Source organism: Protomyctophum parallelum (assembly GCF_964188405.1).
Source record: "Protomyctophum parallelum genome assembly, chromosome: 7".
In the NCBI taxonomy this organism is placed as follows: Eukaryota; Metazoa; Chordata; class Actinopteri; order Myctophiformes; family Myctophidae; genus Protomyctophum; species Protomyctophum parallelum.
Window position 1 is genome coordinate 32,670,774 of NC_139705.1, and position 27,380 is coordinate 32,698,153.

Here is a 27,380-nt window from a genome sequence, read left to right on the forward strand (position 1 = left end):
GACTCAACTCGCAGTGGGGGGGGGGGGGTTCCACGACATGTCTGGACATGAACCACAGGAGCGATAAGCGTAGCCAGGCTGGCTGTGATTTCGACAAAATGACAGACAACACGATGGCTTCCGCAGCTTAGGATTGTATTAGTTATCCATTACAAACGGGTCGATTACGTCCCAGACGCCTTATCACTGCAATTGGCTGGCGAAGGCGCTATGGCGATTATGGTGATCAACTGCCGAGAATCTTTTTTCCGAGAATGAGAGTAGCATTGCAAACTGCAAAACGATCGATCGCAACTCGCAGTGTGGGGGGGGTTCCACGGTGTGATATCTGCTAGCCTAGTATACTGCTTCTTTGTCCAAACATGGCTGACGCGACGGCGAAAAAAAGACAGTTGGTCAGATGTATACTGCTTCTCCTATGGCGGTCCTTCGAGAATACGTCATTCGTTTCGCGTATACCTGTCCGTGAAATGGCGATCGACCGTTGGAGATTATTATTGGTTTATATACGGGTTTATATTTCCGAGAATGAGGCGGCAGACCGGTGAGTTGTCGTTGGAAAGAATTAGAGAGGGCTGTGTCGGCGGTGCAAGGCGATCGCAAGGCGCAGTGGGGCCTGGGGGGGGGAACTCAAACTGCCAAAGCGATCAAGAGACTCCCCCCACAAAGCTTCCTCGGGAGAAACCATGTAGAAACAGGAGGGGAGGGGGAATCGAGTGTATTCACAGACACTAGAGTATGGGTAACTCCATTTTAGATGCCCTGACATCTGCGTTGGTCTATGCCGTTGCCGTGCAGACCCATACGTGTAATGGAGGCATTGGAGGAGGGAGCGTCTTCGCCACAGACAGACCTCTTTTCAGGAGGGAGGGGCTTTTTACTCCCGGATCACATATTGGAGCTTCCTGGAGACGAAAGCTGTTATTTTCTTCGGTGTCCTGGAGCATAGGACGTTGATGTACAGTAAGCAATAAAAAAACGTATAAAACGTATACATACGCTTCGCGCGTACGGCGTTCGATATTAATAAAGCGTATGGATACGTTTCCAGCATTTTTTGTGTTAACATAGACCCACGTGCCATACGCCCTCATATCATCACGTCTCGATTACTGCAATTCCATGGCCTTCCAAAGAAAATTACATCCCGTCTACAACTAATACAAAACTCTGCCGCTCGACTACTGACAAATACAAAGAAACGGGACCATATCACACCAATACTAGCAGATCTGCACTGGTTGCCAGTGAGCACCAGATGTGATTTTAAGATTATTTTAATCACGTTCAAAGCCCTAAATGGGCTGACACCTATTTACATCCGTGAGATGCTATCCCTCCCCAAATCCGTGCGCACCCTCAGATCCTCGGATAAGGCCCTCGTGGCGGTCCCTCGTACAAACATAGTTACCCGGGGTGACCGCGCTTTTTCCGCTCGGGCACCCAGACTGTGGAACACACTGCCAGTGCACATTAGGGTAGCCCCATCCGTCCCCCTATTTAAGTCTCGTCTGAAAACCCACCTTTATACAGAATGTTAACTACTTAATTAGCCAATTGTACATACATGCTTGCTATTGTTTCATGTGCCATTATAATTTTGTTACTGTGTGTCTCTTGTTGTTTTTAATCTTGTTCTGTGCAGCACTTTGGAACTATGTTTTGCGCTATACAAATAAAGTTCATATAATATCATATCATACTGTACATTAGGCCAAACAAATGCTTGCATATGCGAGAATTCGTTTGGCCTAATGTTGTTTTGTTGTTCCTTCTCTACTCCCTTGCACTACCTCCTCTTTCCCCTGCTCTATGCTCTTTCCTCGCTCTCAGGGAGACATGTGAATAATAGCTAATCACGGTTGGGAGCCAGACAGATAATTGGGCGTATGCTCCCCCAATAACCCCCCCTCCTCCCTCGCTTACTCCCTCTAGTCTCAGACAAAGGCTCTAAAATGAGATACATTTTCAATTTTCTGTGTAATTACATCTTCTCTGTTCAGACATGTTTTTGGCGAGGCGTTGGCATTGTGGTTTCAACCACGCCTCTCAATGATTGCGACTGAAAAGGCTTCAGCTGCGGCTAATGGCAAATTGTCAGTCTATCAGTTTTTGTGTCTGGTCGAGGCTGTCTTTCCAGAGAAGCCATTTTGACAATTGATGCTCCTCCTTGAGATGATTGACCTCCCCCACGTGTTTCTTTAGATTGACAAGACTTGAAGAAGTCCTCACCTTGAGTCTCCCTTCAAAGGTTAGCCTACTTTGAAGATTGCCAAAAGCTCTTTCTAGACCCTAGTTATAAAATACATCGTCTTCAGACAGCGAGCTGCTGTCTACGTGTCGCACAGCAGGTTCCGCCGTCATTACAGTACTTTCACCATCAACTGGATGATGTCCCTCTTGCTGAGAGGTAGACGACACAGGATGAATGGAGGCAGCCTGTTGATGAGGAGCCAGGCAGTCTGTCCTGTCACTACCGTCGAACTGGCCGTGGATGCTGTAGAGATGTTGAGGCACGCCAACGCTTCCACCATCCAGCAGGAAGTGAGATAGGAACTGGCCTTCGGCCGCTATCAGGAGAGGAATGTTCAGACAAAGTAACAGCACAGAGTCAAGAGACAATTACTTCAAAACATTAAAATGCTAACTTGTAACTATCATGAATGGAAACAAGCCTTTGTTTTTGTTTTTCTCATCCATTTTCCGTTTTTAACTCGATGTACTGTACATACATTACAAATGTAAATATTCAATCAAATCAATCAATCAATCAGTCGGTCAACAAGTAAATAGGGTTTAATAATAATTATAATAGTACATGCAATTTATATAGCGCTTTTCTAAATACTCAAAGTCGCTTTTTCAAAACACAAAACAAAATAAAGTGATTAAGAATTGGTTGGTTGACATTTTATGGTTGGTTGAAAGTGTCATGAACTGGGAGTCTGTCCAGGCCTTACAGAAACCACTTCCCTCATGGTTTTGAGATGAGTCATCATCAATTGGTAGTAATTACCGGTACAGCTTATTACTGTAATTACAGTAAACAACAAATATTGAAGTCTACCCTTTATACTGTATACTGTGTAATAAAAAAGGAATTTATATTATATATGTTTTTGAGAGGTGTTGTAACCCCAACCATGTAAACATTTTTATTTAATATTCTGTCCTCAGAGATATACAGTAGTCTCACGTTACCAACGGAAGAGCTATAATGAGTGAAATATAAAGCGGAAGTGGAGCCTCTTCCCCACTTCCGTTTCGTCTTTACAGTCGTGCAAATGTATCCTAATATAAACAGAAAACATCTAAGCATATATAGCTTGTTGCTTAGCAGAAAAGAAAATACAAAAAAAAAATGTAAAGATATTGTAAAATATATTGTGTGAACGGAAATGGCAGCTTCCATGCTATAGTCCCAGTCTTCCAGACTCTACGTATAGCATTCAGAGTTTGTGGAATAGTTGTCTGGCTACACGAGACTATCAGAGATATGATTAGATAATGTACCTTGCAGGCTGGTGGACGGCTGTTCTTGGCTGTCACTCATCAACCACACATTCATGGCCGCCTCAGCCAAGGCAAACTGTTCAGCAACGCCTGAGAAAAACCAAAGGCACAATACAAGGACTTTATGTGACTGTGTCTCGGATGTCAACAACCTGTTGTTTTGTTATGTCCGTGGCGCCCTCCGAGATGAAGGGAAATCAAATAAGGCACATGGGGGTTTGCGTCACCACCTGCTATTTAAGAACTATTGATTTTTCTTAGACTTGTTTCTCCGTAAATGTAAACCATTCTGAAAAACAGGCAATGGCCACCGGGTATAACGTTTTACCCCAGCAATTCCCAATTAACATGTGGACCGTGACTCGAGGATCGTAAATGGGCCGTGTGGGCCCCAAAATAATTGGCAAATCATCAAGACTTACTTATGTATGCACAAAAACAATGGTATATATTTATTTTCCCTTGAAAAATGTGTTTTCATTGTCATACCACCAATAATAGGAACCACGTTAATTCCATTAATCCAAGCCGTAACACAACCGAAAGAGGCCTACCCATGGTCAGATGGGTGGGCCCAAAATGTTCATGTCGGCCGTGGTTGGGAGCTGCTGTTTTAGACAGTCAGCAAAACGGCTCTCAATTAACGCTTATAATACACCTCACCTGCGGCAAACCGGGCTTCCTTGATCTCGTCTGACATCTGTGAGTAGAGTTGTTCGTCCTCGTGCAGCTCTACACCCATTGCCCCCCCTGCAGATTTACTCCATCCGCCACTCCATGTCCCCTCACCGCCTCCTCCCCAGCCCTTCCATTCAATGAGGTGGGCCACTCGCCCCTGGGCCATGGCTGTAGGCTTGGTGATGTGTTCCTTTACTGTGGCCACCAGACCTAATGATGGGGAGGGAGGAGGGGGGGGACAACAACAGACAAGCAGAGATATATTGTAGGCCTATAGATAGATGCAAAAGTGAGGAGTTAAAACAAATTGGACCAAAGAGAATGGGCCCAAACCAGTGACCCTTTGTCATTTCAACAACCCCCATATGATCCTATTCTTATCTCTGAGAACCCAATATACACTGTCACACTATATACACTATATACTTATGGTGTTAATTGTCTCCACCAGGCCGAAGGCCTAGGGGGAGAGTATGTTTTTCACTCCGTCCGTCCGTCCGTCCGTCCGTGTGTGTGTCCGTGTGTGTGTGTGTCCGTCCGTCCGTGTGTCCGTGAGCAGCTAATCTCGGCCACCGTTAACCCGGTCGATGCCAAATTTTGCACACACACTCCCTGGATTTCCAGAACGGCCTGTTATAGCGCCACCAGGAGGCCGCTCCAGGAGGCCGCTTTGTGCAATTGTCTCCACCAGGCCGAAGGCCTAGGGGGAGAGTATGTTTTTCACTCCGTCCGTCCGTGTGTCCGTGAGCAGCTAATCTCGGCCACCGTTAACCCGGTCGATGCCAAATTTTGCACACACACTCCCTGGATGCCAACGATGAACCTCTGCCCCAAACTTTCCAGAACGGCCTGTTATAGCGCCACCAAGAGGCCGCTTTGTGCAAAACAAGTTTTTGCACAGTACACCTACAGATTTTGTCCAAACATCACGCAAATTCGTACACAGTCTCTCTAGAGCCATTCAACGAAACCGGTCTTTCAGATTTCCAGAACGGCCTGTTATAGCGCCACCAGGAGGCCGCTCCAGGAGGCCGCTTTGTGCAAAACAAGTTTTTGCACAGTACACCTACAGATTTTGTCCAAACATCACGCAAATTGGTACACAGTCTCTCTAGAGCCATTCAACGAAACCAGTCTTTCAGATTTCCAGAACGGCCTGTTATAGCGCCACCAGGAGGCCGCTTTGTGCAAAACAAGTTTTTGCACAGTACACCTACAGATTTTGTCCAAACATCACGCAAATTGGTACACAGTCTCTCTAGAGCCATTCAACGAAACCAGTCTTTCAGATTTCCAGAACGGCCTGTTATAGCGCCACCAGGAGGCCGCTTTGTGCAAAACAAGTTTTTGCACAGTACACCTACAGATTTTGTCCAAACATCACGCAAATTCGTACAGTCTCTCTAGAGCCATTCAACGAAACCGGTCTTTCAGATTTCTCAGACTCCATCCTGATTGGTTAAGATTGGCTTCCAAAGTTCACAGGAGTGCTCAGTTTCAAACAAAATGCTGCAAATCATGAACACATCGCGTGATTTCCGTGAAATTGTGCACCCACATTCCCACTAGGCAGAGGACGAAATGCCACATGAACAATTTCAACTCAGCCTCAAGGTGGCGCTATAACTGGCCGAAAAGTGTTTTTACCTCTAACTGCACGGATCTGTGGATAACTTTGTATGCCAACACCCTAGAGGCCAAGGAAAAACCTTTGCCTGGAATTATTCACATCTGCTCATCCTGGTGGAGACCTGTGCCCAGTAGGGCACTTTTTCTAGTTTAATGTTAATTTAATTGAACTCTGAGAGTACACATTGAAATTTGAAACAAATGGGTCTGAATGCTCTTGAGTTTTGTTTTTTGCTTTTGTTGAAAATAATAATGTATTCACAATTCTTTCAAGATTAAACCAAGGACTGCAATGGAAATACGTCGCTGACATTATTGTGTTTTTGTCCTTGATGTTAATTATTTTTGAAAAGCATGTTGTATGTGTTTTCTTTTACACCTAACGTAAAATAAGTAAAATTAAGCTACTGCATTTACTATATGAATATAGTAAATGCAAAATTACTTGGACTGATCGGTGTGAAACTTTGTACCTGGAGGTCAGAGAAGAAACTCCACCCATCCAAAGTTGTCAAATTGGCCTCATGCTGGCACTACAGTATAACAGCCCGCTTCATGTTTTGACTTATTATTATATTATTATTATAACTGTTGAAGCGTACGTAGGTCACACATCAAAATATGTTTTTCCCCTGGATTCCTTGGATCATGACGCAAGTTCCCATTTGTGCCAAATACATTTTCCATCATTTTGCGCTCTCTTTATCTCCTACAACTTATGTGCAAAAGTAAAACACACAAATTGGAAGTCTATACACATTATCTCTGAAGTCACGTCATGCACATTTTTTGTAGTTACAGTATGTGCCCATGTACCTGCATGCTGCAGAGCCATTCGATTATGTTATGCTTTATCGAAAGCTATTTCCACTGGCCCAGAGTCTGATGGCAATAAAAACTCTAATGTAATTTCATCTCATCTATCACAATGATAGCTTTGTAGTATCAGAAGACAAAATTCTATAAAATACATAATGAATAGATCAGGAATGAAGCTCAGCTGTATTGCATTAGCCACTAGACCACATACTGACCCTCTTGAACCACATAAAAGTTCGAAATCATTTCGGAAATAGACGGTCCACAAGCTATCGACGTGTTGTTGATCGGCTCGATTAGAAATTATTCAATTTTTTTAAAGAAAGAGAAAACTGTAAAATGGTGAAAAGCTTGAAGGGTGAAGGGAAACATTATTTCAAAAAGTAAGTGAACATACACTATCAGTAGAATGTAAGGAAAACAATCAAAGAGAGAGTATAGGCTACATTTCAAAAATAGATGGGAAAAGCCTAAGGATACAGAAGGTAAAACTCAGAGGCATATCTACAATAAGGCGAGGCCAGGCTGTCCAAATCCATTTCTGCCTGGCCAAAATCCATACACTGAGAAAAAAGAGAGGACAAACACTTGAAACACCAGACCTGAGAACTATTAGTGGACAGCAGACTGGCCATTGTGCCTAGAGCACGACCCTCAATCACCCATTGGAATGGAATCTTCCCCAAATACATAAAATTGCCTAGGCTAGAAGGTCAACAGACAGTGGGGTGGACTTCACAAACGTAACATGTAGACCTGCGAGGCGCACCGTTGCTACGATCCGCACCAACACTCACTGGTCAGGGATCTGCCTTCAGAATAGCCACACCAGGGACCACAATCACCACATGTGGCCCCATGGGTGCTATAACTGCTCCTAAACCATCTTTATCCGTGGCAGAAATAAGACACCGTTCGAACTGATCTCACTGAGGGCTTTTTATTTTCCCAAGTGGCAACCGTGAAAAACTGCAACAAAAACATAACAATATACTTTTAAATACAATAAAACAATGCAATATGATTTTATGAATGTCCTTGTTGAGTGAAGAAACACAATATGTACACAAACACAATGAAATGTAAACAAACAATACAATAGCAATTAAACTTTTACAGAAACAAACAAAACACTGGGAACATACCGTATGCGCCTTCTGCACCGATTATTAGGAGTTCAGTTAAGTTCTTGTTCTTTCATATTATTTTCTTTCTTTTCTTTGTCAGACTCTCTGACATGAGAGAGCTCCTCTCTGCAGTTCTGCTCTGTTTGTTCTGATCTGACATGCCCAAGACCCAACAGGTGATTTAAATCAGGTAATCAGAGCAGGTGAGCCTAATTCAACCTGCCCATGAATCAGACAGATCACCATGCATTTACCATATGTACCCAAATAAACCTACATAATGTTCACATATTGTTTTGTCGAAAGGTAAGTAATAAAATGGAATAGAAAATAGAAATAGAAAAATAGAAATAGAAAATTACAAAATCCCATTGCTGGGACAGTTACAGGTGCCACAGGTGCAACATTGCTCTGCCCCCTCTGTTTTCCTATTGGTTGGGCTTTGCTGCATGCCGAACATTGCGAAGTTCGCTTGAGCCAACTCATCGCTGTTCGAGTTGCATTCCGACAGGCACAGAATAGTAAATCGTATTTTGGGGTGAACGTTTGCCCCAACTGCAACTCAAAGTGGCTACTGGCCAATAACAGCACGCCCTTGCACAACCAGTATAGGTTTTGGAATGATGTGGGAAAACAGCGATTCACCATATTCACATGGCGACCATCTTGCCATTAAGTTAATGAAATGCCACCCCGTTGCAGCACCCTGCTTTTTCAATGCAAAATGCCAACATGGCCGCCGTGTGAATATGGTCTTTAACTACAGTTCCCAGTATGCAAAATGCTTCCAAATTCATAGTTGGTCTTATACAGGACGGGCTGTAATTGCTGAAGCCCTGCCCCCTCTCCTTTCCTATTGGCTGAGGTGTAAACTGTCATGAATCCAGTTCCTATCATGCAGCAGGCCAAAAACCATTTTCTAATTCAGTTAGTTTTAGGTGGTGTCCAGACGAGGACCTATTTTGCGTTATCCGGGCAAGTATTTAGCCGATCTGCCCTTTCTGCCAGACGGAGACAGCGTTTTTGGGGACTTAACCGGCTAATTTTGAAACCACCTCCCAGAGTGGGACTTTGTCGTCTCCGTGTGTACAGCCTCAAGTCACCAGACTTTCCACCTCCAGACAGTGTCACCTAATTCTTTTATATTTGCAGTTGCACATAATGTCTATAAATCTCTTATCCGAAAATAGCCGATCTGCAGCCGTGCATGAGCTTGTAGATGAGCTATCGGTCGGGAGGAGGGTGGCACTCGGTGTGTTCGATATAGGTACGCTGACCGCCCTGCCAATACAGACTAATAGGTGAGTGTGCTCCCGGTGTGCAACTGTGGATTTCCCAAACGAACCCCGTTTGAAAAAAGTAGCCGGGGCGCTCGGACAAAAATGCTTTTTATTAAACAACGCGGGATGCAGCAATTCTAATCGCTGGTGCTGCAACTAACTAACACCCGTGGGACAAATTGTGAGTACTTTATATTTGAATTCCGAATGTTTATATATACGGAAACGTTGTAAATGTAGCCAGCGCCAAAAACAGGGTGCAGTTACTTCATGACTGTCATTATAATCATCATGGCAGTCATGTTTCAGGGCTAAGGTATAGACCGATTCTGTACCGGTTTCATGGTCGCAGCCTACGTATTTCCTGTAGGCGGATCCGCCATAGCTGCGGGGGAGATCAGCACGTCTTTCACTACAGTGAATGTAAAGTGACTTGTGTTCGTTGGCTCACGTTACGCTAATTACTAACACTACAACTTTACAAAGATGCCTGAAAAATCGGGACGAACGTGTGTCGTTTATGCCTGCTCCAACAGTAGTGGCAAAATTCATGCACTTAGGAGGAGACAAATTCTACGTCCTGACTCATCATGACGATTGTCTATGAGCGCAGGCTGCGCAGCGCCGGCAGCCATTAGATTCCCTGCGAGTGCAGAGGACAGATGTTCGCCAGAAGTGGGTCAAAAAGCGAGGACTTTGTTCCCACTTCCCAGGCACAAAGAACAGCATGGTAAGTTTGAGACTTTTCGTTAGTTGCCATTAACTACCATTAATATAATACTAGCATGCAGCCCCCATTGAGTGGTGAAATATGTTACATGTCATTAATAACTGTTCACTGTCCAGCTAGCGAAACACGTGGCGCCGATCGTTACATTTACAGTGAAAACGTGTTCATAAACATTCAGATTTCAAATATAAAGTACTCACTACGTGTGCCACGGGTGTTATAAATGTGCTGGTACAGCGATTAGCACTGCTGCATTCCACGTAGTTTAATAAATGGCATTTTTATCCAAGCGCCTCGTTATTTTTCTCAAACGGGGTGCGTTCGGAAAATACACAGTTTCTCACCGGGAGCGCACTCTCTCATTAGTTTGTATTGGCAGTGCGGTCAGCGTGAATATATCGAACACACCCACTGTTTCAGAGCGCAACACTCCTTCCTCGACCTGACAAAAAAACTGCTCGGATAAAATGCCTTTTATTAAACAACGCGGGATGCAGCAATGCTAATCGCCGTACCAGCACATTTCTAACACCCGTGCCCCACGTGGTGAGTACTTCATATTTGAAATCTGAATGTTTATGTACACGTTTTCACTCTAAATGTAACGATCGCGTAAAACAGACTGCAGTAGCATCATGTGAACAATGGCTAAGCTAACGCTAATAACATTGATTGATTGATTGATTGATTGATTGATTGATTGATTGATTGAAAACAGTTTGCAGAATTACAGTATATTTCAAGCACAAACTCAATACAAAGACTGTTAACTGTGAATGGACGACCCAATTAAACATTACTGTTTACACTTGTTTACAACAGGGTCCACCTTGTTCAATTCATCAAAACATAATTTTTAGTAGGCTAAGCTGCTCCTCAAAATAAGTCACATGCGGCGTGGGCCGCGTGGCATAATTGTGATTAATTATCAGTTGAGAAGATTCACTCATTGAAGGCTACTGTAAAAAGATAGAGGAATAAAGTGCATCATATGACTAATCTGCCCAAAATTAGTGGAAAATATGTTTTATGCGTTATTGAGTCTGTTATTATGTGGTACCAGCTATTCATCCTCATCGTTCTATCTTTAGGTGTGTTGAGTACACTTCCCAGATGGGAGGCCATTGAAAGAACACCCATAGTTCTGCAACTAGGATAAAAATATAATTTCCCCCTTAAAATTTACTGTCTGGTGTGATTGTTTTCATTTAATATTTGGTTTCTTTTGAAAACCAATAACTTAAAAAAAAGAAAGGTAAGCACTGTTTATTTTTCTTTCACAGAGGAGAATGCAGCCCCCCCCCCCCCCCCCCCCCAAGAGAAGAGGCATTCAGTCATAAAGCAGCAGCAGGGCCTGAAGTGAAGACACAGCATCCAATGTGGAAAATGTTATGCCTCTGTGCATGAAGTTGGAGATACAGGCATGTGCAGATCAAAAAAATATTTATTTTACTTAATAATATACTTAATATAGCATCTTTTGGATTCTTTGATGACATTAATGCAGCGCAAAGTGCTTTACAGAGCAATAAAGAAAAAACAGAAAACATTTTCTCAACTGAAACTCATTAAATTCAAAAGAGGGCTAGTTTACTTTAGTCCATCCACTTTCATTACCCCGTGGGCTATCCTTGTGGATATTGCTGGAAGTAAGTGCTGAAAATACACGTCCTTCAGGTGGCTGATTTTCTCTGTAATCCACTCTTCATTGTATGGGACATCTGCAATGACCTGCTCATTTGGAGTCCAGACAATGAATTTACAATTATTTTTTTTAGCACAATGCATCGCCACTTGTACCTGGTAATAGTACCCTAATCCTGATGCCGTTTCCCTCAGAATATATTTTCCATCCTTATGCCTCACATCGTACTTGTTAGAGTCAATCATTTTTAGCAGACTGCCATTGTGTGCCACAAGTTTTTTGGCTGTAGGACATTTAATTTCAATGATGGTATCGGCATCTATAATACCATCAAGGCTGGCACCAAGCCAGTTTTCCTCTTCATGTACAACAAGTCCTGTACACTCCACAGTTATTCCTGTGGTCTCCTCAAACCACTTTCTTGCCAAAGGCTCGGATGTTTGGCCATGCCTAGTGGCTGTATTTCCGGCAAAGGTGCCATTCAATTTTCGTTCCACCCAGTTTTGTGGGTCAACCTTTTTGGGCACTTGAGAGGCCTCACTACTTGTGATTCTTATTTTTCGTTGATCTAGCCAAAATTGATTATTCTGGCCCTTGGATTGTACAAGAATTCTCTCCCTCTCACGTTTCCCACATAACACATGTCTTTCAAAAATACAGTTGCAAAGTTGACATTTTTGTTGAGCACATTGCTCGTGACATGTGGGCAGTTTATCAGTAACCTCTTTGGTTTGTGGCTGTGCAGTCAACAGATCATGCAAAAGGGTACCAGGTATGTTGGATAGACCAGCCATCTCAGGGGATGTGAGGTGCTGAATGACATCTGCATCTTTCTCAAATGCTGTTGACTTTATTTTCATTTTTTTCCGAGGTCCCTGGTCTGGCCCCCTGATGTTCTCGACTGTATCAGGCATCACATTGTCACACGTGGAACTGTTCCAGACACAAGCCTCATCGGTGCTTGCTGTGCCTGTGAACCCCTGACTGGCAGCATCTTTGATTTTGTACAGTATCCCTGCTGAATGACTGCAGCTCTTCCCTTGGTTGGCCATGCAGTCACAGTTCACATCCACCACTTTGCCATCCCTCCTCTGCAAGGTCAGTTCAACATGATGGTACTGTTTAATGTCCTGTGAGTAGCGAACAGGTCCTTTCAAGAGTATGTGCTCCTCATCTGGTAGCCTGTGGAGTATCTGGCCAACCCATCCGGAGCTCAGGTAATTTTGACCCTCTATCAGGGACCTGTAGTTGGCATTGGGTTGTTCATCACATGCCAGTCGGTGAAGGAAATATTCTTGAATACCTATCATAAAAATAAATAAAAACATTCGTTTTTTTAATAGGATTAATACCACTTATCTGTAATGATTAGGAAATACACAGTCTTAGATCATTAAGATTTGCATTTCATAATTTTTATTATGCAAACAAACAACAAACAGTAAACACAAGTTAACCACCCCAGGCAGCATTGGGATAAATACTAACTTAACCGCATGCATGCCATGGTGACTTTCTGGCAAAGAGATGGTGTAGGAAAATAGTCAAAGCTAGTCTAGTCTACTAGACAGTGTAATAATAAGACAGTGGTTTAAGCACTGATTGGCGATTGCCATCAATTAATTACCTTTATCAGTAACTGGAGGCCACTGTCTGACGTCGTCAATCCAGGTACTCATTCTGTTAGTCGCTGGCTGTCACAACCGACCGAGTTAGGTTTTGGTAAACCAAGCAGATAAAGACTGGTATGGTAGCAGCAGCCAAACACCAGCCAGACGCCAAGGGAATCAATTTATGCACCTACAGGGTGTGCACCCAGAGGGTGCCCAATCAAGCCAATCACTGTTATCTGGCCCCTGACTTTGACAAGATACTCCACATGCTACCAAATGATGAGCACAGTTCTGAAAGGACCTGTGTTACTCACAGGACATTATCATGTACCATCATGTTGAAGTAACTTTGCAGAGGAGGGATGGCAAAGTGGTGGATGTGAACTGCGACTGCTAGGCCAACCAACTTAAGGGAAGAGCTGCAGTCATTCAGCAGGGATACTGTACAAAATCAAAGATGCGGCCAGCCACACAGGCACAGCATGCACAGATGACAATGTGACAATGTGAGGCCTGATGCAGTTGACAACATCAGGGGGCCAGACCAGGGACCTCGATGAAAGTAACAGCTTTTGAGACGGATGCAATCCCCTGAGATGGCTGGTCTATCCAAAATACCTGGAACTCTTTTGCATAACGTGTTGACTGCACAGCCACAAAACAAAGCAAATGAAAAACTCACCATGTCATGAGCATGTCATGAGCTCAACACAAATGTAAACTTTGTAATGAAAATAAATGTGATATGTGGGAAACATGAGAGGGAGACAATTGCTGCACAAACAAAGGGCCAGAGTAGTTTATTTGGAGTAAATTAAAGGAAATCTGAATCATCAGTAGCCTCTGAAGTGCCCAAAAAAGAAAATCCACAAAACTGGGTGGAACGAAAATTGAATGGCACCTTTGCTGGTAGCCACTAGGCATGACCAAACATCGGAGCCTTTGACAACAAAGTGGTTTGAAGAGGATACAGGGATACAGGTATTCTAATAAACATTTTACTTATTGTGCATGAGGAGGGAAACTGAGAATTAATAATAATTGTTTATAATTTTTTCCATCTTTCTCTTTCTCAGGGGAATAGGAATCTGGGTAGGCTGAGAAACACCTGGAGAGTAGAGACTCTCCAAGACCTAAAGAACATTGGAATGAGCTGGCAGGAAGCAAAAGCCCAGGCCCAGGAGATTGAGATGGAGAGCTCTGGTGGACGCCCTATGCCCCTCGATGGGGTAAAGAGGATCAAGTCATGTCATGCTCATCTAGGCTTACATCCTCATCCACATCACATTCCTCTTCTTCCTCAATATCAGATGTTTCTTGTTGCTCAGTTTCAGTCTGAATTAACTTGGGTTGCAAATTACATAGCCCAGCACAAATACTCACAATGTCATCAACATGTTTTATACTACCTTGAATGACATAACTGACCATTTTAAAACCTTTGAACCTTCTAATTGCACGCTCTACATGGATTCTGACATTTGCTAGGCGCCGTGTTGCCACAACATCATGCCCAGGAAGTTCTTTGAGGCCGCGAGTAAAAGCTGGGAGAGCCAGAGTCACCCCTGGAGGCAACACATCTGAGATGGTGAACCCACGGTCTGCTAGGATTTGATCACCAGGAATCAGAAGTTCAAGAAGACCACTGTTCTTTGTGATGAAAGTGTCACTGGCCCGTCCACCAAATAGTTTTGATGTGAACATCACATAACCATTGGGGGCAATACAATATAATAATTTGTAAGTGTTATGATGTTTGTAGTTGCTGAATGTTTGGGATCGCTTTCTTAAGTGTTTTGGCCTTTGGACAAATATTTCTGTACAGTCTATTATGCATGTTGCTTTGGGATAATTTTTACTGAAACATGATGGCATTATTCTTCTGAGAGTATCCCTAGGCAACCACGCAATCACATTTTCCCTCATAAACCTAGCAAGTATTGGTCTCCAAAGTGAAAAGATCACACATGCTGAGGTCTTGCTTATTCCAAATCTTTTAGCCAAGTCTGTGAACATCAAACAAAGACGTAGCCTAGTTAAAACGAGTAACAGCTGGTCATGGACTGCTAATCTGGTCATCTTTGGAGGTGGGTGAAAAGCTATGAGGGAATGTAAAAGCTGCCAAAAACTTGCAATACCTATGCCCGTGTGAAACCTTGCATCTTTGTCATCTAGGTCATAGGCTGACAATGATGGTGTAGGATCAGTTTGTGTTGCACGGTTTGTTAACTTTATGGTAGAGTAGCTGTGGTCTGTAATAATTTCTGGACACTGGATTCCAATATCACGCTTCAGAGGCATGACATCAGTTTGTGTTGCACTGTTTGCCCTTGAGTTGATACGGAAGTAATTGTGGTCTGCAATATGTTCCATTCCGATATCACTGGTGTCTTCAGGTCCTGCTCTTAATTCTGTTGTTGTTGATGTTGTTGCGTTTAATTCTGTTGTTGTTGATGTTGTTGCGTTTTGTGTGCTGCTGCTGCTTGATGACCGAAGGCCTCTTCTCTTAGGGGGGGCTCTACCAGATGTCATTCTCCCCTGTGAAAGGAAAAGAAACGATGCACTACAAGTTATTGTTTTATTCAAAATAAACCTAATCTGTTGAACCAAAAACAATCACATCAAACTGTCAATGTACATGTTTATATCCTAGTTGCAGAACTGGATACGGGTGTTCTTTTGTTGGCCTCCCATCTGGGAAGTGTACTCCACACACCTAAAGATAGAATAATTAGGATGAATAGTAAATACTGGTAGGCTACCAGATATAACTCATAATGCATTAAAATACTGTCCACTAAATGGTTTCATGTTATGCAATTTAGTTATATTATGCACTTTATGCCTCTATCTTGACTGCAAAAACGCCTTCTCAACTAATAATTTTACCCACCTTGTGATGTGATAAAGATTTATTCTGATTTAGAAAATACTGTCCACTAAATGGTTTCATGTATCATGTTATGCAATTAGTTATATTATGCACTTTATGCCTCTATTTTGACTGCAAAAACGCCTTCTCAACTAATAATTTTACCCACCTTGTGATGTGATAAAGATTTATTCTGATTCAGAAAATACTGTCCACTAAATGGTGGCATAGCCATTTCATAGAGTGGACGTTGTACATTGCTTTGCACCATTTCATAGGGGGTAGACTAGATTGTCAACATTCAGCCACTGTTGTGACTCACTACTTGGGTCTAATTTAGACCCAGATGTTTCCAACTTTCCATGAAGTTTGTTTATGTGTAGAACCCTACCATACAACTGTGTCCTGCAGTATTTGTGTTCATTAGACTGTCATAGTTTGTCCAAATAGCCTAGTATTTAATCACAATAATGTCAAGCCACAGGTGACTTATTTACTAACAATGATGAACTAGTTGAGATAACATTTCACTCCTCAATGGGGGCTGCATGCTAGCATTAATGGTATAACTAACAAAAAGTATCCAAAAGTTACCGTGCTGTTCTTTGTGGGAACAAAGTCCTTTATGTTGATGTTTTTGATCCACATCTGGCGCACGTCATTGTCCTCTGCACGCCCAGGGAATCTGTGCAAACCGTATGGCTTTTGGCATGGACAATCTTCATGATGTAGAGGTTTGTGTTTTTGACATTCAGTTTCTTTCCAGAGTTGGATTTTGCCACTACTGTTGGAGCAGCCATGAACTGCACACGTTCGTCCCGATTTTTTGGGCATCTTTGTAACGTTATAGAGTTATCAATTAGCGTAACGTGAGCCAACGAAAACAAGACACTTTACATTCACTGTAATGAAAGACGTGCTGATCTCCCCCGCAGCTATGGCGGATCCGCCTACAGGAAATACGTAGGCTGCGACCATGAAACCGGTACGGAATCGGTCTATACGTTACTTTGTAGCCTACTTCTGGCAGAAGAGGGTAGTTGTAATGTAATGATGATGATGTAATGATGTAATTGTAATGATTTGTAATGAAAATAAAGAAAAACATCAGCTACAGTTGATTATGCCCAGTAGCCTATACTGAATGATTATGCCACAATGCCAGCTTTCTCGTGTGTTCGGAGCGCCCCGCCGCTCTCTTGTGGACTACATGCATAATTAACATGACCGCAATGTGGACGATCGAAACTTTAATACCGTTTACAAACTTGCACGGCTAACAGCCCGAGCCGTTTGTTTTTAGAGCGGGTTTGCTTGTTAGTTTTATCTGCTCTTTTTAATCCTGCACCTGACAGATAAATCAGGTGCAGGATTGAAAGGGGCAAGAGTAAGTATTGTGTAATAAAACCTCAATAAAAGGTAGCATTTAAAAAAAGAATATTCAGTTACAGATTAGGGCTTATAAATAACAAAAACTAAGGGCAATAGTGTTAGTTAGTTTTGTAAACAGACAATACAGTTTCAGTTAGTTATCGTTTTTATTTTCCTTTTCTATGTTTTTATTTAGTTCAGTTAACAATAATGTTTCTATTTATTTATTTTAGTTTTTTTGTTAGTTTTAATTAGGCTAACTATAATAATCTTGTCTCTGAGGTTAATCCACCCGGAAGTGGATATGTTCACTTCTGGTTTCACCATGCAGGAAGTGGTCATAGAACCCTACCTCATAGAGTAATAATAGGATAGAGACTGAACCGGAGTGATAGCCCCGCCCTCCCGCTATTCATGTCAGTGGAAGTAGCTCAGTGGCGTTTTGAAGCACCCGGAAGAACCATCTACTTCCTCCTTTGACCACAACATGTTGGTGGTCAAATGCGTAAGTGCAAACGAGCGCTCAATGTTAAAGCCCAGCTGCACAGTGTTTCCCGGCCATGCATCCACGGGTCTGCCTGCAGTTCACGCTCTAACCGCTAGGGCCGAGTGCTTCAACGTTGGAGCGCCTCCCTGGGGGCTTGCCCTACCTCCCTCCCAAACACAAGGTCGCACAGGTATGACAGTGGACCTGGGTGCTGCAAGAGCAGCAGAGCAGTGTTACAGTGCGTTTTAACAGCGGGAGAACAATGGCAAGCGATCATGAATAGACACATTTTCCAGAAGTGCATTATTTGTCTATGGGACCCGGCGACTACTGGCGATAGCAGGCGATAGGCGGAGGAACGTCGCCCGAAAAAATCCAAATAATTCATCTTTTCGGGCGACATCGTCCGGTGATAGCGGGCGATTAGGCGATAGCCAATGAAATTCATGATCGCTTGCCATTGTTCTCCCGCTGTTAAAACGCACTGTTATAGCAGTGTTTAAAGGTCTACTGCAATGACATTTTATTTTCAAGGTTCTGAAACGGAAGCCTGTTGCATGTTTCAGAACAAATCAAAAGGTCGACCCCATCCCTTCAGATATACAAGGGAGAGAAAGACTGCCAGCTAAGCATGTTTGCTACTACGTAGCCTGACCTAAGCAGAGACATTTCTGGTCTAGAGGGGCGGGTCGCGCCTCAGAAATGCGCGCACCCTGATTGGATCTCATCGATCTGTCTCCTCTCCCCCCTAGTGCAGCGCTACGTCACATCATTTAGAGCGACGCCCACCCGGAAGGGTTGACTCCCACTTTTAGACTGGTTCAGCCCACGGCTTTTTCCAGGCTTTCATCTTTCGCGCAGACGAAATGAAAGCCTGGGTATCGAGGCTAGCTACTACGTGGCTTATTTCTACGGTAACCTATAATGTTTTCAGATACATATTATTTTAGTGTGCTGATTCAGTTTAAAAGGATTAATACACCGTCTGGATGTCATCTTGAATGAGATTTAAAAACTGAGTAGTTCTGTAATCAAAATCAGCTGTGTTTGAACAACGTGCAGCTATTAGAAACACACAGGTGAACGAAATCAAGATTCAGTTATATTCATGAAAGTCTATGACATAGACTTTCATGAATATAAATTAATCGTGCTGCGTGATGACATAGACTCTATGTCATCACGCAGCACGTTTTCGTTCACAGGAAATAATTAAAATTGGCCTTTTAGGAACCTTTGATATTACAATACACAAATAATTGGCATCTATAGTTAGGTTAGGTATGCCCATAAGATGACTGATTTAAAAGTGTGAAATGCGTATTTTTCATTTCACCAGACCTTTAACACTTCAAATGGCCATACTTGCATTGCTCTTATCAGCGCAACATAGAAATATATAGAGGTTTGAAGGCTGCGCAGGCCTGTGTGTGTGTGTGTGTGTGTGTGTGTGTGTGTGTGTGTGTGTGTGTGTGTGTGTGTGTGTGTGTGTGTGTGTGTATGTGTGTGTGTGAGAGAGTGTGTGAGAGTGATAAGGAAAGACAGTCAAGCTTTGGGAAAATTGCATTACTAACCTCCCATGGACAGAGCGTTGCTCTTCCCCAACCTCTTACGGCCAAGCTACACCAGGCTTTTCTCGTGCGTTTACTCTAAACGCGCGGACCATGCGTGTGTAAGCCAAATGCCCTGGCTACATCGATCTGTCAGACGCACGGCAGGTTTGTGCGGGACCTTCCGGGAGGATATATAGATACGCGCGCATGGGGGCATACGCACGTAAAAAAATTAGAACCGATCCTATTTTTAGAGCACGCGTAGGATGGCCCGCGGTATCCGTGCGTCTGGTGTAGCTGGTATCATTGACATATATTGGTCCTATCCAAACGCACTGTACGCGTGCAGTAAACGCGCGCAGTAAACGCATACGCACATGCGCAAAATTGCCTGGTGTAGCTTGGCCGTTACGGCCAAGCTACACGGATACGCACGGATACGCACGGATACCGCGGGCCATCCTACGGGTATGTCCACACAGTAGCCTAAAAGATTTTCCGCAGCCGACAGTCTCGGGGTTTTTAGACAGCTGGTGGATGGAGAAAATGCTCCACTTCCGCCGACGACTTGCGCGACGGCTAGCCTACAGCTGACGCTCTCCTCCGCGGCAGATGTAAGCTGCCGACAAGCAGTGTGTCACCCGGCAGTGATATGCACTAGCCAATGGAACAGATGCAGCCTGCAGGCCATCTACGGGCGGAGTTTCAATTGGAGTTTTCTTCTTTCACACACCCAAACGCCCCTGGGAGGGACTTGTGAATGTCGAGGGATACAGGGAGATATCTGGGCACCTCAAAGTAACATTGTCTGTCCAAAATCGTTTGAAGTAATGTAAAGCAGTGGTTCTCATGTTTGCTTCAGATCACCCCTGTAATCTTTTCATCCATGGCACCCCTGAATTATATTGTTATTTATTTATTGTAACCCTGTTCCATGACAATGAAAATAACTTTATACTTTATAAAATAGCCCGTTCTCTTCACCATGTGCTGCCCTTCTCATCATCATTATCGATCTCCGTGGTGGTCTAGTGGTTAGGGTTTGGTGCTCTCACCGCCGCGGCCCGGGTTCGATTCCCGGTCAGGGAACACTGTTTTATGATGAATTCCTGTTCTGTTCTTTAACTATATAGAAGTGTCTATTTGTACGTCTTTAATGTTTTGATGAACTGAACAATGTGGACCCTGTTGTAAACAAGTGTAATGCTTAATTGGGTCGTCCACACACAGTTAACAGTCTTTGTATTGAGTTTGTGCTTGAAATGTATTGTAATTCTGCAAACTGTTAATACATATTTAAATCAATCAATCAAAAATCTCCTTCTCCTTCTCACCGCTGGGTGACACACTTCATTTTTATGCTTGTCGGCAGCTTACATCTGACACGGAGGTCTCCTCCGCGTCAGATGTAAGCTGGCCGTCGCGCAAGTCGTCGGCGAAAACAAAACTAATATAGCCTCAGCCGGGAGGCGAACCCCGATCCTCCGTTCCAAAGGCACGTACGTTAACCATTCGACTAGAGAGTCATGACTCTATAGCCACGTAGCAACGCAGCACCTATATAGCCTACACTTGAATGCGCCTTTGTCTGTGTCAACAGCTTGTCACTCACTTGTCACTCTCACGCCCACTTCGAAATAGAGGACTACAGGCCATAAATAGGCTTCCGTGTGCGTCTCCTCTCGGAACCGCCCAAAGCCCCGGAAGAAGTCAAAGTGTCGGCAGCCGACAACCGAAAGTGTCGGCTGCGGAAAATCTTTTAGGCTACGGTGTGGACAGGCCCTACGTGTGCTCTAAAAATAGGATCGGTTCAATTTTTTTTACGTGCGTATGCCCCCATGCGCGTGTATCTATGTATCCTCCCGCCGGAAGGTCCCGCACAAAACTGCCGCGCGTCTGACAGATCGATGTAGCCAGGGCATTTGGTTTACGCACGCACGCACGGTCCGCGCGTTTAGAGTAAACGCACGAGAAAAGCCTGGTGTAGCTTGGCCACATGTGATTAATAATAAATACCGAGCATCGTTTGCGTGCGTGCGTGCGTGCGTACAGCAGTGGTGGTGGTGGTGCGGAGTGGGATGTCTTACCTATCAGAGAGGAAGTGGCCAGCTCCCCGATGTCATACACACTAGTCTTATCGGACACGTTGCCATTGGATCGAGTCCCGCTGTCCTGCAATACATGACGTATAGGTGTTAGAGGAAGATATATTTATACATGACGTATAGGTGTTAGAGGAAGATATATTTCCCATATCAAGTGTAGGCGTACTGCATGTACAAACCTGCAAACCTTAGCACTCAACACACAGGGATAGCCACTAACAGATATTATAGACACAGGTGAAGTTGTGAACACATGGTGAATTGACACAGGATTGGCTAGGGGGGTACCAGTTCAGGACACAGGTGAACAACATTGCTAAATCATGTGGTCTAGTACAGTAGTTCTCAACCTGTGGATCGGGACCCCTAGGGGGGTCCCCACATATTTTTGGGGGGGGGGGGGGTGTCCCCAGGTGACAGTGAGTGAAGTGACCATCTAAGGACTTTTGAGACCTTTTTAATACCTCAAAGAAAAGAAAGAAAGAAAAGTAATCAACAAACTATATGGGAAAAACTAGTGAAACAATGTCATAATACAAGAAAGCGGGGGGGAAAGTGAAAATAGATAATCTACAAGCTCACAACGCCTTGCATTGCGAGGCGTTGTGGGCTTGCAGATCTGCTGTTTTCACAATAGAAAAATTTTAAATACCTCTTAACTCAATAGAGTACAGTACATGTAACAGCAGCAAGAGAGGAATCCAGGAAATAAAATAAGAACTGAAACATAAAAAACACTGACGTAGAGTCTGTGGGGGCCGGGGGGCCAGGGCCCCCATGAGGATCTCGTGAGGAATTGGACCTGAATATATATACAGTATATATATATATTCGCCTCGGTTCGTCCCGTTTGTACCGCACCAGGTCGCGCCGCGCCCATTCACGCAATTCTCGTCTCTAGTAACCATCCAAGTCTGGCACCTTAACCAGGCCGAAGGCATGGGGGGAGAGTATGTTTTGCACTCCGTCCGTCCGTCCGTGTGTCCGTCCGTGTGTCCGTGTGTCCGTGTGTGTGTCCGTGAGCAGCTAATCTCGGCCACCGTTAACCCGGTCGATGGCAAATATGGCACACACACTCCCTGGATGCCAACGATGAACCTCTGCCCCAAACTTTCCAGAACGGCCTGTTATAGCGCCACCAGGAGGCCGCTTTGTGCAAAACAAGTTTTTGCACAGTACACCTACAGATTTTGTCCAAACATCGCGCAAATTGGTACACAGTCGCTCTAGAGCCATTCAACGAAACCAGTCTTTCAGATTTCTCAGACTCCATCCTGATTGGTTAAGATTGGCTTCCAAAGTTCACAGGAGTGCTTAGTTTCAAACAAAATGCTGCAAATCATGAACACATCGTGTGATTTCCGTGAAATTGTGCACGCACATTCCCACTAGGCCGAGGACGAAATGCCACATGAACAATTTCAACTCAGCCTCAAGGTGGCGCTATAACTGGCCGAAAAGTGTTTTTACCTCTAACTGCACGGATCTGTGGATAATTTACTTTTGTTGCCCTTTTATCCAACCACCAGATGAAGGCAAGCTGCAATGTCCTACATTACTATCCTGGTGGAGACCTGTGACTTTTTCTAGTTCCTCACTGTCCGGGACGGGGGTGGTGGGGGGTGGACCGCATTGCCTGTCCCTTGTACACATGCAGATCATTGCTAATCTGGGTGCTTGTTTTCACCTACCACCAGGTATGGGTATGCATGCATACAGTAGGCTACTGTACTCTGCTTAGGCTACTTGTTCACAATATGAAACCACCACCAGCGAGAACACCCTGGCTGGCAACAGCGATGCCTTCCGCCGTCCCAGCGACAGTTCTACAGAACCTGCCGAGGCGGACAGGACTAGCCTGCAATCATGGCATTTAATAATCTGTTTATAATCTAAACACTGTGACACGTTTATATTTATAAAATAAGTGTTTAGAACCTAAACGCTTGGGTTTAGTGTGAAACAGGAAAATAAAACGAAAAAGACGATTATAAAAACATTTCATCTCTGAACTATAACTATAACTAAAACACAAGACAACACAGGGATACATACATAACATGACAGATCATAGGGAGGGATATGGGATCAGATTATATAGACTCTAGACAACCACGTGATAATTACAACACATGTGAACCGTAAATTCACAGTACGGTAAATTATGATGTGTTAATTGAAGTGTTAATGTATCCACTCCCTTATTTCTCTGAATCACATGTCTAGCTGTGAGATTCAAAGTTACATTTATATAATATTCAGGACTTTATGGTGCAACAACATTGTTCTAAAGATCTCCTGAAGCATTCACTCTGACATGAACTGCGATAAGGGGGGGGGGGCAACATTTCACACCCAAACCCCTCACGGCATTCATACCCATGCAGCCAGGCACAGCAGATTAATTGTATTTCATACGAGCGTGTCTTCTCACGAGGAAACCTGGAAGCCTTTTTCGAGGAGGAAGTGTCAGTATAATAATGATGACAAATTGGTATGCGGTTATGAATCCAAATTGTCGAATCCAGCCACTCTTTTTTCCCAAGCCCGCAGAATGGCTGGGCAACGTTGAAGCAGCGCCGTCCCTACTGGTCAAAAGTTGTACTGCATGCCCAGGTTACATTTATGAATAAATCGTAGGACTGTACATGAGGTACCACAAGAACAGCGCGAGGGGTACTATAATAGTAACCTGACGCTGCCAGATCCAAGAAGCTTGCTACACAAATTTGTTTCACAGCTTATTGGGATCTGGGATTGCGGAAGCAAATTCGATGACGGGGCTGTTCCTTTTTTTCAAGATACTTGGTAGATGATTGGATGGGACCGTCTGTCTATCACCGTGTGGGCGTGCAAACACAACCAATCATATTGACGTGTCTATATAGCTTCACATCCGGTTTCGCACATATCCCGCCCTTAGCTCACGCTGATTGGTTCGGTACGGAACGGATTTGTGTCAGCTCAACTCCCTGAGAGATCCCAGATGAGTGCTGTGTTGGGGAACATGGTTACCCAATACCGCCCCCATCTGGCAGCGTCAGGTTACTATAATAGGAGCCAACCTATCATATCAATGCTCAAGACTGAGGCGAATACTTTTTATTTTATTTTTATTTTATTTTTTTATCCCACAATTTTGTAACCCATTTTTCACCCCTGTGTCAATCATCTAATGTGATCCTGGGCTCTACACACCCTCTTCAACGTTGGAGCGCCTCACTGGCCCCTTGGTCATGAAGTGGTGTGCTTGGTTTCTCAGATAGACAATCAGTGGCAATAAGGCTCCTGGGGGCCCCTTATGGGGGGGGGGGGGGTGACGCAGATACTGACCTTGCCTGTGGATGGCTCCCCCTCTGCAGCCAACACTGTCATGGGGAGGTGGAGATCTGCATGCATGCATGCATGCACACACACACACACACACACACACACACACACACACACACACACACACACACACACACACACACACACACACACACAGGTTTTAGATTCCTCTGGTGTCTGTGTTGCATTTCAGGATGGGAAAAGGACACATTTAAGTTTATACTCTGCTTGCAGCCTGAGGTCTACTGATAAGAAGACATCACACCTTATCATTTGGAGATATCTTTGGTGTGTGTGTGTGTGTGTGTGTGTGTGTGTGTGTGTGTGTGTGTGTGTGTGTGTGTGTGTGTGTGTGTGTGTGTGTAGTGTGTAGTGCGTGCATGCGTGCGTGCGTGTGTGTGTGTAAGGCCCTGTGAAGCTAAAACATGGCTGTCTTTAAATGCCAGGGTTAAAAGGTATAATTCATAATTGATGAGAGAGAGAGAGAGAGAGAGAGAGAGAGAGAGCTCCCTGGTCCACTGCATGGTCACATTCAGCATCAGGAGAACGAACGACGTCCCTGATAACATTAACACTACGGATTTTATTTTTTAATGAAAGAGGATGAGCTTTGCATGACTGACACACTGGGGTATCCCCAGGGAAGTGTGTGTGTGCGTGCGAGCGTGTGTGTGTGTGTCAAGACAATTAGCAGTCTCCATGGCAACATGTTACACAAGGTAAAAGAAGATCCTCTTCCCTGCACTAGTCATGCGCGCGCGCGTGCGCGCGCACGCACGCACGCACGCACGCACGCACGCACGCACGCACGCACGCACGCACGCACGCACGCACGCACGCACACACACACACACACACACACACACACACACACACACACACACACACACACACACACACACACACACACACACACACACACACACACACACACACACACACACACACACTGATGTCCACCTGTGTCAGGTTTCATCAGCCTCAATTAACCCACTTCCCAACACTGTAAAAAGGAGGGTCCCGTAAGGGTCCGTTTGGTTCCATTTTTACTTGACATGCTAGTTCTTAATATATATATATATATATATATATATATATATTTAGACGTATGTTTATACACTTTCTCACTTGACAAAGCTATTCATACAAATATATCTCTTCTCTCCCCCCCCCCCCCCCCCCCCCCCCCTTCACACACAAATGGCAGTACATAATGAAATAAAAAGCTTTAAAGGAATAACACTTCTCAGTAGTATATCTATGGCATGCAAGTACGAGGGGGCCAAGCAGGTCAGAGTTTCACACCAAAAATAGCATTATCTGTGCCATTTTCAGTGCGAGACCAAGTACACATAAAGTAGGCTTTAATATCAATTGTATTTTAGTCCTGTCGCTGTGCGTTACCAATAGGTTATCCTTGTTTCTGTCTGTCTGTCTCAAATGAGTTACAGAGAAGGACCCAAAAGCAGGCAAAAGCTCGCAGAGCGGGTGCATACTTAGTTTAGACTAGTCACTCATTGGTTAGACATGGGTTAAGGTTAGGTTTAGGTGTGCTGCCCCGTGGGAGGTTAAGGTTAGGGTGAGGGTTTGAGATAGGTTGTAGTTGTAGGACTAATGACTGGTCTAACCAAGTGACTATAGTCTAAACTAAGTACTGTCTAAAACTAAGTACTGCACCCCGCAGAGCAGAATATCTTCAAGGTGTTTATTTAACTGAACCAAGGTTCCTCCAAAATGGGCAAAGCAAAGGTCGATAAGGCTTTCAGACATATAGGTCTACTGAGCAAAAAGAAAAAAATCAAATTCCAAACACGGCTTAAATAGACAGAGGTAAGAGGACACAGGTGAACTCAAAATACAATCAAACACAGGATAGGCTAATAGGCAAACAGAACACAAACAGAACACCAACAAGAGGAGGCAGGAAGGCACAGAACAATACTACAAAATAAGGTACACAAAAGCAGGGAAAAAACAGAAAACCAAACAGAACAGAAACACAAGAAAGACAAATACAAATGACAGAAACATATCTCAATACAGAACATACAGAAATATCTTAATAAGTTGACCTATACAGAACACACTTCGACACAGTGAAAAGAGAGAAAAGTCAAAACCCTAATAAGCACTGTTGTAAATGGTCATACCAGCATAGGCTATATCAGGGTTCCCCAATTAATTTTCCTCAAGGGCCATATTTTGACTAGCGTACCAGGCTGGGGGCCGAGTCTGCTCGCGCGAGGTCTTGCCCTGAAAATTAATTTTCAGGGCAAGACCCCATTTGAAAAGGATGCCCAGTTTGACATGCATAGGCTACTGACCCCCATTTAATGCCATTTATATCTGGGACCCTTAAAAAAAATAAAAAAAATAATAACATTTATTTTTTATTTATTTTTGAAATTCTTTCATGGGCCACAAGGGGGCGCTCTGTGGGCCGCAAATGGCCCGCGGGCCGCCTATTGGGGTACCCTGGGCTATATGGTCACGCTATAGAGCGTCGCAGTCCCTCCCCCTTTCAGAACGACCAGTGGCCCAGGAAATGAAATGCAATGCATTTCGCCTATCGGATTTTCTTTAAGTATTTATTTAAAGACGGTTACGCCGCGGACAAAGCCAACTCGG

General features: G+C 44.0%; 2 protein-coding genes across 3 annotated transcripts in view; one reads left to right on the forward strand and one right to left on the reverse strand.

The window, feature by feature from the left end:
• Positions 1 to 2,292: 2,292 nt before the first annotated feature.
• The window catches only part of fam131c (family with sequence similarity 131 member C), a gene marked incomplete at both ends in the record, with an annotated part of 30,003 nt that continues 4,915 nt past the window's right edge, over positions 2,293 to 27,380 (reverse strand). Inside the window, 5 exons of the mRNA XM_083769775.1 lie at positions 2,293 to 2,570; positions 3,514 to 3,603; positions 4,177 to 4,401; positions 21,405 to 21,489; positions 23,169 to 23,280. Of these exons, the coding sequence (XP_083625901.1) occupies positions 2,293 to 2,570; positions 3,514 to 3,603; positions 4,177 to 4,401; positions 21,405 to 21,489; positions 23,169 to 23,280 (790 nt within the window). The remainder of the gene's footprint in view (positions 2,571 to 3,513; positions 3,604 to 4,176; positions 4,402 to 21,404; positions 21,490 to 23,168; positions 23,281 to 27,380) is intronic.
• On the forward strand, positions 11,112 to 14,618 carry LOC310861793 (uncharacterized protein; the record flags this gene model as incomplete). 2 transcript variants are annotated; one of them, XM_083769428.1, is made up of 3 exons in its annotated part: positions 13,877 to 14,015; positions 14,111 to 14,263; positions 14,523 to 14,618. In XM_083769428.1, exons 1-3 carry the CDS (start codon positions 13,929 to 13,931, stop codon positions 14,616 to 14,618), a joined length of 336 nt encoding a protein of 111 aa, XP_083625554.1. In that variant the 5' UTR covers positions 13,877 to 13,928. The 2 variants fall into 2 exon arrangements, 1 of the variants encoding a protein (XP_083625554.1); XR_014569524.1 differs by lacking the exons at positions 13,877 to 14,015; positions 14,523 to 14,618 and adding an exon at positions 11,112 to 12,519 and having other exon boundaries at positions 14,111 to 14,246.